The sequence below is a fragment of the Saccostrea cucullata genome, unplaced genomic scaffold (assembly GCF_032062105.1).
Source record: "Saccostrea cucullata isolate Sc308-1 unplaced genomic scaffold, CSIRO_AGI_Scuc_v1 ctg39, whole genome shotgun sequence".
Lineage (NCBI taxonomy): Eukaryota > Metazoa > Mollusca > Bivalvia > Ostreida > Ostreidae > Saccostrea > Saccostrea cuccullata.
Window position 1 is genome coordinate 549,342 of NW_026937104.1, and position 12,924 is coordinate 562,265.

Here is a 12,924-nt window from a genome sequence, read left to right on the forward strand (position 1 = left end):
GGCTGCGTTCACAATACGTTATCAATGCGTTCTATACTCATTGATATATATTCAGAAGGAATGTAAAACATTTTTGTTTAAAAATTCAAGTTACACGATGAAAAGACTTCTAATCATGCCAAAAAATATTCTTAATTATTAAAAATGCTCTAGTTAAATAATTTAGTACTAAATTATTAATATTTAATTGTTTTATGATTAAACTCCTTTTTTTCAATTTTATCGGCTCAGATGTGTGGTTAGATTTTCTTTGATTTTATTATGAATTTAAAAAAAACACACACTGAAAAGCTTTCTACAAAATTTAAGTGAAACAACAGAACAAGTTCTGGTGTAATTTTCTCTTCCATTTTTGTCACTTAAATGCTCCTAGTGAAAAAAATACGTTGGAATTATTGCTGATCAAATATGATCCCTTTGCTCTTGTTTTGTGAGCTGGCTGACAACGTTCTAACAACGCCGTGAAAGCGCAATGTGATCGCAAACGGATGCTGTAGAAACGCCATTGGAGCGCAATGATCACAGTGACAACTCCATGTTGTCGCCGTGTAATCGCAGTTGAAAAAATCACAAGACGATAAATCTCATTGGAAGCGCCGTAAAAACGAGATAGAAATGCAGTGACATCTCCAAGGATTCTGCGACATCTCCGTGGAAGCGCAATCTACTATCACTGCGTGCGTGCCGCGATCATGTGCGTCTTCAAGGCGTTCGTACGGAGCTCCCGCTACGTTGTTGGAGATCTCACTGTGCTGCTACGGCGATCATACTATATACGTTTCTACTGCGTTCTTATCACACCGCGCGTACTTTGTGCATGCCCAAATTGATCGCCGTCCCCCGGCGTTCAGTGGAGATCTCGTCGCGTTGTCACGGCGCTGTAGGAGACTCTACTGCGATCACTTCGGCGTTTTGCATTTTTTGAGGACGCCGTGCAGTCGCCGTGAGGACGCAGCCCCGGTGTGACAGAGGTTTTACGTCGCGGATTCGAATCCCATTGTGGAACGTGGAGACTGGTTCTTCGGATGAGACCATATATACTGTATATAAAGCGAGGTCCTGTGTCGCAGTTGGTGCTGGCACGAAAAAGATCACCAGGCTAACTGCTCAGTGGCCCGGGTGCCGAATATTTAACAAAATTTGTAGCTCTCCACCAGAAGGTGGTGGTGTCACCATATGAGTGAAAGATTCTCGAGAGGAACGTTTAGTATTAAACAATCAATCAATTATAGCAATTATAACTATCTTTGAATGTAGTTAAAAGGTTTTATTCAATAACACGTACAAGGTGTTTGAAATATTTAAAATTTAAAAGAAACAAAAAAAAAAATAAATAAAAATGAATAATCTTCTAAAATAAATCTGACCCCCTCCCCCCAAGAAAAAACAAAAACAATACAAATAAATCAAAGCAAACAAATACAAGAAGAAAAAATCCAAACTAAAATTACACTGAAGTCAGTAATAGTCACCAGAAGTGACGTAATGACCTAGAACATCCGATATTTTATCTACAAATGTCGCCAAGGCCAAAAATGGTTTCCTTTCCTTGTAAATGTACATTGTACACCAATCTAGCCGATATCAGTGAGAGACACTATTTTGGGAAAAAAAATACACGATTTCCTTGTATGCTATTTTTATACAACAAAACGGTCTCTACATGGAATTAGAGCAAATATCAACAATTGGATGTAAAGCAAATATTAACAACTCTTCTGGAAACATCTTGAAACGTCTTTGTTATGAAGAAAAGTGCAAACCCAAATGCTTTTAGATACCCTTCGAAAGGTAAAATTCTTTTACTGAGCTTTCTTTTTAATAATGTAGAAACATTTGACAGTTTCACTTATTTTCAAAAGGTTTATTTTCGTTTTATTTTTATAATAATATTAAATTTTCACTAGCGGAGTGGCGATTTTTCCTTTTTAATTTGTAAATGACTTTGACTGTTTTGATCATACATGTATGGAGACTGCTTTGTACACGAATCTTATTCCTAGGTGCACGAGCAGCGTATGATTTGGAGGAAGATTCGGTAAGGGAATGGCCTCTATTATTGGAACAGGTCCCTCCAGGAACTGGTAAGTACAAATAACAGTATCTTCTCTTTTAAACATATTTACAATTTTTAACCTTTCCAAAAATATGTTTATAAAACACTGACGGCCCTATATGGCAGTTTTTTTTTGCGAAGGTTAACGTTTCTTAAATGAACATCAAACTCCATATCCAGAGATAAAAAAAAATGTTTTCCAAAGAATGGACCTGTGTGGTAAGGCACTTTGAAAAAATTACAAACTTTGAAATTTTTTTTTCAAAGTATGTTAAAATTGGGACAAAATCAACGGACTTTGAAAATTTTTTCTCAAAGTGCGTTAAATTTGGGATCAACTCAACGCACTTTGGAACAATTTTTCAAAGTGTGTTAAGAGTTTTCATCTACATTTTTTACCATTGAGACTCTTAACGCACTTTGAAAAAAAATATGTATAAACAAAAATTCTGGACTTTAAGTAATGGAATGAATTGATTTGTTATTTATTTTTTCGAATTTTATGAATTGATTTAATCCCGTCGAGAAGAGGAGAGAACAGGTAGAAGGTCTCTCAGCCCAAATCTGTCATTTTCCAGGCCAATACGTAGGCAATGGTGGCAAATTAAACGAGGCAAGGGAAGTAATAAACCCCCCAAAAGGGTAAGCTGCATTTTCAATGCCTATATGATGTATATCTTTAAAAAAAAAAACCTGGGGACTCAGCCCCCCTCCCCTTGCCCTTCGCCCAGTTCCGATGCATATATATGCTACATCCATACATATATATGTATTTACAGAACTGATATGATGTTGAAAACATATTGATGAAAACTAGGAATTTTTAAGTACAATATTAAACCTATATGAGAAAAAGAATGGTCATAGTATTGAAAAATCAAATCGCCCCTTTTTTTCTTACGAAAATGCGATGCTTTAAGGTAGGATCGACCCTTCTCTGGTTTCTGAGTAGATGAAATATTCAATGTATATTTGCTTATATGTCTTATATACTGTAGACGTACTTTTTTTCTACGGGGTCATAATTCCGCGAAATCTGAATTTCTGTTTAATCTGCGGGTAGAATATTACGCAGATTTCTTAGACTGTCACCATATGCCTTACACTTACATTAAGTACGCTTGTACAAATTTCCGCGGAAAATTTGTGACCGCATACACAGTTTAAATTAATACCACGCGGAAAAAGTACTTCAACAGTATTTAGGTGAAAGAGATTTAAATAACCATATTTTTCTTTCCTCATAACAATTGTACAATTTTAAATAGAAATGGTAAATTGTGTTCGAAATCTAGCAGGTACTATATTTTTGGCGGAATGGTGACGTATGAAAATATTTTCTTTTCTGCATCTCAAAATTATTATAGAACAACTAATTTAGTTATAATTTTTACACAATCAAAGACTGTAAGAATTTTTCAAATGTTAGCTAAATTATTGATAAGGACTACAATTTTAAAATATATCAAATTAATTTTCCAAACAAAATACAACCATGTTAGCTTTTAAAAGCTTTTAATCTAAGTACAGATATGAGCCAAAAAATCCGTAGAATGTGTTTTAGTCTCTTAGTAAACGGTCAAAACATTTTGTTTTTGTATCAATTTGCATTTCTATATGACTTCTTTACCATATGTGAAATTATAAAAAAAAATTTAAATATAGTACGTATATAAAATTAATTTAAATATCTAAAAAAATCAGAAAAATAGAGAAAATTCGGATTAGCCAGAATCCCTTTTTGTTAAACAATTTGTCAATTTGGTAATATCATCTTATAGACCCTATATGGTAATATTTTTATGCAAAAAGAAAAACATTTAATCTTTTGAAATAGAATACCCTATCGCATGCATGATTGGATGCAGTCATTTTTATTGTTAATATGCCGGGAAATGGCAATGACCTTGACCTGACCTTGACTCTAATATAAAACGGTCAAAACTACTCTAACGGATACAACAACTTACATGTAGTAATATTGTCTTCTCTTGATTCGGTGAAAAGTTCATTAATTTTTAAATACAAGACATACAGTTTTGTGTGAGAAGAATCCTACCTTAAGTCGTTACAGAAGCATACTAGTGCCAATCAATATCTTTTTTAAGCTTGAAATTCCAACTTTAAAGTCGGTAATTCCAACTTTAAAGTTTGTAATTCCAAGTTTAAGTTTCAAGTTTCCAAAATGTTGAAAAAGCCAAGATTAAAGTTGGAATTACCAATTTTAAAGTTGGAAATTCCAATTTTAAAGTTGGTAATTCCAACTTTAATCTTGGTAATCCCAACTTTATTGTTGTAATTCCAACTTTAATCTTGGCTTTTCCAACTTTTTTCGGCTTTAGGTATTATATTTTCTGAGATCATGTTACCGTTTTATACATGTAATTAAAATGGAAAGATACAATTACATGTTTATTATGAAATAATTATTTTAGAATGAATCATTTTATTGTGCATGGCCGTAGGAGCCGGAGGGGTTGCATGGGGGTGTGCTGATCCCCCTTCATAATACAATAAGTTGTTATATATGGTAGTTGGTTTATGATAGGGCCCCAAACTGAAAATATCATGTTCCATATACAGAATTGATACGGTCTCTTTTTTTAAAGCTTCATAAATGTCCGATCTCTTACAGTAAATATGTAAGGTTGAAATTCTGTCATGTATGGAGATGACTGAAAGTCTCTTTATACGAGGATTATGCCCTGCAACAGTAGTACTATCAACAAAAGAAAGCATTTTATTATTCAATATAACTTAAGAAATTGATATTAACATAAAATAGGATCCTACAGTAGCCATCACATACATTTATTTTTAATTAATTAAAATTTGACACTAAACTCGTAATTATATAAGAGGACCAAAAAGAAATATATGAATTTCTAATTAAAAGTTGGAAGTTATATGTAAGGTCATAGCAGGTTAGGGTAAAAATAAACCTACACAGATAAAAAGTGCTCACCAATTTATTTCAATGTACTTGTCTATATTAACTTTATTAAGCATAACTTAAGTTTTATACCATAACTCCATATGGGCCCGTTTGCCCTTCTTTGAGATCCTTTTTTCTGCAACACCCCCTCCCCCATCTAGGTGCAAAAATTTATTAATAACAAGTCTATTCCACTGTATTATATTTACATTTTTAAAGTTGGAAATGGTTTAAAATAAAAGGGAAAAGCAAAAGAAAGAGGGGGTCTCAAATTAAAGTTGGAAAAGACATGATTACAGTTGGAATTACCAACTTTAAAGTTGCAAAAGCCAAGATTAAAGTTGGAATTACCGACTTTAAAGTTGAAATTACCAACTTTAAAGTTGAAATTACTAATTTTAAAGTTGGAATTACCAACTTTAAAGTTAGAATTACCAAGATTAAAGTTGGAATTACCAACTTTGAAGTTTGAATTACTAACTTTAAAGTCTGAATCACTAACTATAAAGCTTAAATTACTAACATTAAAGTTTGAATTACTAACTTTAAAGTTGGAATTAACAAGATAAAAGTAGGAATTACCAAGATTAATGTAGGAATTACTAACCGAGGAGACGTTCCTCAAAATCTGTTTTGCATATCTTCGTAATGTATGGAAAATATTCAAAATTTCAATAACATTCTGATTATTAAACCAGTTTCTTTACGTTTTTAAAAAATCCAAACACTTAAACTTTTGAAACTGGAAAATTATTTTTCTTCCCCAAAGGATTATAGAAGAAAAAATAACCCTGTTATCTTGCAGAAATGCCAGGTAAGATAATAATTTTTTTTTGAGTAAGCATGTTTAAGTAGCAAAACTTCAATGACAAACTCTTAGAAAAATTTATCTATTATTAAGGAACGTCCAAACACTTAAACATTTGAAACTGGAAAATTATTTTTCTTCCCCAAAGGATTATAGAAGAAAAAATAACCCTGTTATCTTGCAGAAATGCCTGGTAAAATACCTTAATTTTTTTTTTTGATTAAGCATGTTTAAGTAACAAAACTTCAATGACAAACTCTTAGAAAAATTTATCTATTATTAAGGAACGTCTAGTCTGTCCTTAATTTGGAAAAGCCAAGTTAAAAGTTGGAATTACCAACTTTAAAAAAAATATTGCCTGGCACAAATACGCTTCCGTACCTCCATTCTTACATCTACCAAACTTATTACAGACTAGGATTTTAAGAAAGAAACGAAATAATGATATTAAACAATCACCTTTCCATTTTTTTTCTAAAAGACCCATTTTTCTATAATATTTATCGAAACCTAAAATATTTAAAACGTCATGTCTCAGGTCCTCAAGTGACCTTATCACAAAACGTTATCAATTATTTATCATACCGAAAAATTGTAAGAATAAATTATATTAATAAAGCTATACAATTTTTTTTCAAAACATGGTCAAATTCACGCACTTTGAAGAAAAATTTCATTTTTTTCAAAGTGTGTTAGATTGCTCCCAAATTTAACGCACTTTTAGATATTTTTAAGTGTGTGTAATTTTTCAAAGTGCGTTGTAACATACCTGTCTCAATAAGTTTTTAACATTGAGTTATGTATTTCACATTCCACATGTATGTTTCTTGTGACGATCTTTCATAGTGTACAAACACATTTTACCTTTTGACATTGCCTTCCTCTAGAGTAGAACTCGTGTAGAAATATACCAATCCATAGGTTTGGTCACATGTTTTGAATAGGTGGTGCTACGGTTTTCATACTCTAAATGCGTATTACTTGTGACAAGACTTTTCTTTGGGTTTACATATTTTTGTCCTTTTGGCATTTTTCTTAGAGATTGACTCACTATGAAAAGCTTTAACATGACTGTATGTAAACTTTAAAGTTAGTATTACGGTTTTCATATTACACAGTAACAAATATTTTGACAAGACCTAGATTTGGGTTTCAAAAACTTTGACCTTGACCTTTAAATTTGACCAAGTTTTGAAAAACTTTAACTTGGGTTATAACTTTTGAACAGGTGCCAGGGTCTTTATATTCTGGACGTCTTTTCTTTTGACAAAACTTTCCCCTGAGTACCATCAATTTTTATTTTTGTTTCTTGTTTATTTCGTATGATTGTTGTATTTTATGTAACATTATTATGTAGTCGGAAAATAGCTCTTCAGAGCTAATGTTCTTTGTTGATATACCCGACTTTAAATAAATATTATCTTATCTTAACTCTTTGCCCTTGACTTTGGGTTTGGTCCACTTAAAAATATCTTGGAAATGATCTTCATCTTTTTTTCATTTTACAGAAGATAACTTATCGCCCGTTTCTTCCCCCCTCTTTTCCTTTGACTCTGAGGATGATTCTCTGCCGGCTGATTCTCCCCCTGCTACCTGGGTCCCACCTCCTCATACCTCCAGACGTTCATTGGAGCAGTTGCCTAACAAAAGACCAACAGGTAAAAAAAGTAATGTTTATATAAATGGTTTGATCATTTGATAGATTGTATTGTTGTTTTATATCCCATTTGAGAACTTTTCACTCATATAGAGATGTTATCATATATCGGAGAAGGGCTGCAGTTTTACAACCACGGCCAGCATGGTAAATGATTGTTTATGTTGGCCGTGGTTTGCAACGATGATAAGCACTGAATTGTCGACGAAATTTCCCGTTTTCCCGATCATGACAAGAAGAACATAGCAGGCGTGCCCAGTCGGCGAGGGATGCTCTCTCCTCCACAGCACCTGGTCCCTTTTCTGATGTTTTGGATGACCGTATTTCCCCTGCTCCTTTCTGTATTGTTTAATGGACTTTTGAGCATGCATTCTGTTAGTTACTTCCATAGATTTCATTTCAAAGTTCAATTAGAGTGTACTGTGTATATCAACACTTTTTACAAGGAAGACACTTGACACATTTGAAATACGTATAAAGCAAATATTCTAGACTAATATTATAAAGCATTAATTGGTTATATATCTTTCGAAAACCTATGAATTAATTTATCCAAATCAAGAACGAGAAGACGGGTTGGTCTCACAGTTCAATCCTTCATCCTTTCTTTACTAAGGCGTGGATTAGCAAATTGAAATGGGAATTGGAAGTGAGAGGGGAGCTTTATATAAAAGAGGTAAGCCCCAATATTTTATGCATTTATTATTTCTATCTTTGCAGAAAAGGTCCTCACCCGGTTCCGATGCCTATGCTGTACCCTAATGCTATTTACAAATTTGACGTGACGAAAAATTTCAATCAATTTGAAATAACGTAAAACACATAAATTCTAAGTACAGTAAAACTTAAATAGAGAAAGTACTAGTATTTTCATGAATATATGAGATATGACCTGTTCTCAAAATCACATATTAACAATCAGAAACTTAAGCATCTTTTTGATGTCAACTTCAAAGTTCTCATACGTATAATCAGAATGTTTTTAACAAAATTATTCTGCAAAAGACCAAAGAAAAGGTGTATAAATATACAAGTTCCTTTTTATTTTAATTGAAAAAGCAGATATCAATGATATCAAAAAGCTTGCATTTTAATTTACCCTTGAAAATATGTTGTGTTTAAGGTTGAAAAGTCGTAGGTTTTAAAGCTTTTGATTTTGTAAATTGTTGTGATTTCAAAATTTCCGAAAATTCCTTGGATGTTTTAAGTATCCACATCTGATTTACACCTCTCGAATATATTATTGCACAGTACTAATGAATTTTTCCCTTTACTATACCTTTAATATTTTAGTGAGTTCTTTGATAGATACGAAGAGCTTGTCAGAAACGACGGGTTTTTCCGTTATTTCCACGATCATGACAAGGAGCACACTGTAGGTTTTACCGGTCGGCAGCAGATGCTCACTCATCCATGGCACCTGATCCCACCTCTGATGTTTTGGAGGTCGATCCGTGTTTGCTCTGCTCCTATTTTCTATTGTTTTATGGACTTTGATAATTGATATTGAATACTGTTCGTTATCTCCATATCCTTCATAGTGAAAGTGGCGTGGAGAACCATTTACTGGAACCCACTATGTATCTTTCTTTTGAAAGAATTTTTATGAAGTTTTGGAATCCAAACATAGCTCCCTTTCTTAAGAAGAAATTCTTCAAAATCATTTGTCAGTATTTGATATTTTTATATCCCTAGCAACCAGATTGAATTTGAATTACCATATCTGTATTGAATATAGATATGGTAATTCCGATTCATTCTGGTTGCTAGGAATATCAAAAATATTAAAAACTGACATATGATTTTGAAGAATTTCCTCTTTAGAAACGGAGCTATAAATATAAGTTTGACATTATTTTTCATCCGCTAAAATGAGCTCGTATTTAGTATATTTCTTGCATTACCAGCAACATTTACATTCTAGTAATTATTTAATAAATTATAATATTGACACATGTTTAAAAACATGTCATTGAAGTTTATCTACACTTTTTCTTAGTGGATAATACATGTAGTTCTGCTTTTATTCATTTTAAACAGAAAAAGAAAAAAAGTGTACCAAGAAGTCTGAGTTTTTGAGCACACAAAAGAAGATCTCTAGCGGGATTTGTAAATTCAGTTTTACAGAAGAAAAATTGTCTGCCATGGTTACCTCCCTCTCTACTTCTGACGTAGCCACTACATTCAATCCAACTTATCAGAACAACCCAACAAATTACTCCGCAGGAGCTTCATTATACTATGAGGAGGACAATGGCCCGAAAGGTTGAAAATATAGTTCTTATCACTTTTAAATAACGCAAATAAAACACAGCAAAGAAACATTCCCCTCATAATTGCATGACTATTTTGATACTTATTGTTTGGCCATTATTTGCAGAATTAATTTGCGATAGATTTTCAGTTATTTGCTGATCATGCCAAGCAACACACAGTGGGTATGACCGGTCGGCAGGGGATGCTCACTCTTCCATGACACCTGATCAACCTCTGATATTTTGGAGGTCCATGCATGTTTACTCTGCTCCAAAATTTGTATATTTTAAATGGCTTTTGAGCTTGAACACTGTTCGTTATCTCCATATATATTTTAATTAGCTTAATATGTATATCATCTTACACAACCCTAACACTATATATGCATGTCACATCACTTTGACGCCCTAATCATACCTAATTCAGATCTTATTGATAGGAATGTAGTTTTTATTGAGACAGCTATACAGTAAACATGCTTTTCTATGACTGTTGTTAAGTCCATTTTTAAAAGCATGTTTGTTTGCCGTCTCTCTACTCAGAGTAAAGAAAATTAGGTTGGTATAGGAAGGCGCAAAAGATTTTATTTTAAAAACTAAAACAATTCAGCATACATATTTACAGAATCGGAATACTGTACGCGTAATCAAAATTTGCACATTCAATTGCTATTGAGTTGTTAAGATATTCATAAACTAGCCTTTTATACTTATGCGCTGAATATTGTACTCATATATATAATTTCATAGCGGTATTTATGAATAACAGGATCTCTGTCCGCACCAATGCCGCTAAAATATAAATCACTCTTTTTAAGGACACATACAGTATCTAGGGATAAAAAGAAGAAAAAATATAGTTTCCCACAGATTAAAAAAGTTTTGAGTCAGGGCTTCTTAAGACAATCGGTCGGGAGGGGGCAAACAAACAATTTTTAGAGGATAACATAAACAGTTTTATCGTTTCAAATTAAACATGTTAAATAATAATTTATATTATTTTAAACAAAGATCAGTGGCAGTGCACGAACTGTACGTTTCTAAACAAACCAAACAGGACCTCTTGTAATATTTGTGGACTCAACATACTCAAAGCGACGGAAGATAAAACTTCTACCATCATATACCCACTCTCTGTTTGTAAAGAAAACACGCCGACTCCTCCTGTTAATCAAACTACTGGATGTTCATTTGATCACGGGCTCGATGCAACATTCGAAGGTATAAAATTCAGTATCAAAAAAATGTACCATACATATTCTTATCACTTTCATAAACTATGTTTTAGACAAAAATCAAAATGGTTCAATAATATGTCAAATGCTCTTCATACTTTTGAGTATTTTAGATTTTAGAAAAGACGTATTCTAATAGTTTGTCTTTGCAACTATTACTGAAATATCGTTAAGTAAATTATTTTTGTCCTATATAAAGCTTTCCTTTATCTATTCCCTTTGCAGACGGAAGCTTTTTAAGACAGGAATTACGGATAATACTTGTTGGGAAAACCGGATCGGGGAAGAGTGCCACAGGAAATACAATTTTGGGCAAAAGAATGTTTGTATCTGATGTATCCAATTCAAGCGTTACAAATAGTTGTAGGAAAGGGTCAGCCCGAAGGTTTGGCGACGATATACTAGTCGTAGACACGCCTGGTCTTTTTGACACAGGTTAAACCATTTAATTTGTTTTTGGGTCTTTATATGTCTGTATTGCAATAAACAGGTATAGGCTTAACTATTCAACCGTGAATCTATAATTTATGTGTCAATTTTATCGTGGACTTCTTAGAAAAAGGATTTCTTAAATATACCCTAGAATATTTTTTAGATTTGATAAATAACAGTACATTTTACGATGAGTAAATTAAAATTTCAGAGAGAGTTGTTACACATTTTTCAATGTTAGACATGTAAGTAAAACTTCAATATTAGTTGTTTATGAAAATAAAAATAATTGAAATTCAATTTTCCAGGAATGACAAATGATGACATAATTAAAGAGATTTTGAAATGCGTAGGGATGAGCGCTCCAGGACCCCATGCTATCCTTCTTGTCATTGGGATTGGGCGTTTTACCAAGGAAGAAAGAGAAACAATTAAATTGTTAAAAAAAGCCTTCGGCCCGAACATGATGGGATACTTGATCATTGTTTTCACAAGAAAAGACGACCTGGACCGTGGGCGAAAATCTATAGAAGACATATTAAAGGAGGCTCCACAACCTTTACAAGAAATAATAAGGGGTTGTCAAGATCGATTTTTTGCCATAGATAACACAGAAAAGGAGACTGAAAAGTTAGAAAAACAGGTAGATGATCTACTGAGAATGATAAAAGAAATGGTGAAGAAAAATGGAGGAGAATACTACACAAGTGCTATATTTAATAAGTTTGAGTCGTCCATTAGGAAACGTGAAAGGAAACTGAAAGCTATGTATGAGGAAAGGATGGAGGAGATTTCAATTCTTAAGAAGAGGGAGGAAGAATTGGTCGTCAAACTAGCCCGGATGGAAAATCAACTGAACGAGCATACCACAGACAATGTGAGAAGACACGACTCTTTGCAGATGCCAATGGATCATTCATCAATCGCAGTTAATCCCCGCATTTCTGACGGAGAAGAGTACTGGAAATTAATACCACCAGGAATTCTAGTGACCAGAAAAATTCTAAAAGAAGTCAGACAGGAAATGGATGAAAAAATGACGAAGGACGGTTTCGGAAGTATGTATCCCCATGGTTCGGATAGCAAAAGACTTCACCGACACATCAGAGAAAGAGTTCGAAGTGAGATTGAAAGTGGAGATAATATACTTGAAAAAGTAATGAAAAAAATATATAAAGCAGGATTAGGATTAATCAATAAATTGAAATTTAGGAAAACCTGAGTCTGAAAAGAACATGTAATGATCATGAGTGGCCAATGGATGATTATTCGGAACTCATACTAGATAGTTAAAGCTGTGTTTTTATGTAACCCTTGTTGGTATGGGATCATTTATGTATTGTAACTGTTATACTGCAGATGAAAAATAAAATATAAATACAATAATATATAACTTTTTTTAGTTGTTTTAGAATATTTTTGCCGATTGTATAATGGGGTATTTTCAGCTCCATATACATGTATTTGATTGTAATCTCTTTAAGTTACAAGAAATGTATGTCATTCAATGTATTTTTGAAAATAGTTTTGTCAGATCCTAAAATAT

General features: G+C 32.9%; 2 protein-coding genes across 2 annotated transcripts; both read left to right on the top strand.

Moving 5' to 3' along the window:
- The first annotated feature begins 1,688 nt into the window (after nucleotides 1-1,688).
- Nucleotides 1,689-7,498, top strand: LOC134247350 (uncharacterized). Its single transcript, XM_062729725.1, has 3 exons — nucleotides 1,689-1,791; nucleotides 2,004-2,084; nucleotides 7,308-7,498. The coding sequence occupies exons 1-3, from the start codon at nucleotides 1,746-1,748 to the stop codon at nucleotides 7,496-7,498; spliced, it is 318 nt and encodes a 105-aa protein (XP_062585709.1). The 5' UTR covers nucleotides 1,689-1,745.
- Nucleotides 7,499-9,482: 1,984 nt separating this feature from the next.
- On the top strand, nucleotides 9,483-12,651 carry LOC134247336 (GTPase IMAP family member 4-like). The gene is made up of 4 exons (XM_062729709.1): nucleotides 9,483-9,721; nucleotides 10,723-10,932; nucleotides 11,172-11,381; nucleotides 11,687-12,651. Exons 1-4 carry the CDS (start codon nucleotides 9,601-9,603, stop codon nucleotides 12,598-12,600), a joined length of 1,455 nt encoding a protein of 484 aa, XP_062585693.1. The 5' UTR covers nucleotides 9,483-9,600; the 3' UTR covers nucleotides 12,601-12,651.
- Nucleotides 12,652-12,924: the final 273 nt, after the last annotated feature.

Coding starts and splice junctions, on each gene's coding strand:
- LOC134247350 (XM_062729725.1), top strand. CDS start 1,746: ATGAAGAAAAGTGCAAACCCAAATGCTTTTAGATACCCTTCGAAAG. Junction 1,792..2,003: donor TTTTAGATACCCTTCGAAAG/GTAAAATTCTTT, acceptor TCTTATTCCTAG/GTGCACGAGCAGCGTATGAT. Junction 2,085..7,307: donor ACAGGTCCCTCCAGGAACTG/GTAAGTACAAAT, acceptor TTCATTTTACAG/AAGATAACTTATCGCCCGTT.
- LOC134247336 (XM_062729709.1), top strand. CDS start 9,601: ATGGTTACCTCCCTCTCTACTTCTGACGTAGCCACTACATTCAATCCA. Junction 9,722..10,722: donor GGAGGACAATGGCCCGAAAG/GTTGAAAATATA, acceptor TTTTAAACAAAG/ATCAGTGGCAGTGCACGAAC. Junction 10,933..11,171: donor GCTCGATGCAACATTCGAAG/GTATAAAATTCA, acceptor TTCCCTTTGCAG/ACGGAAGCTTTTTAAGACAG.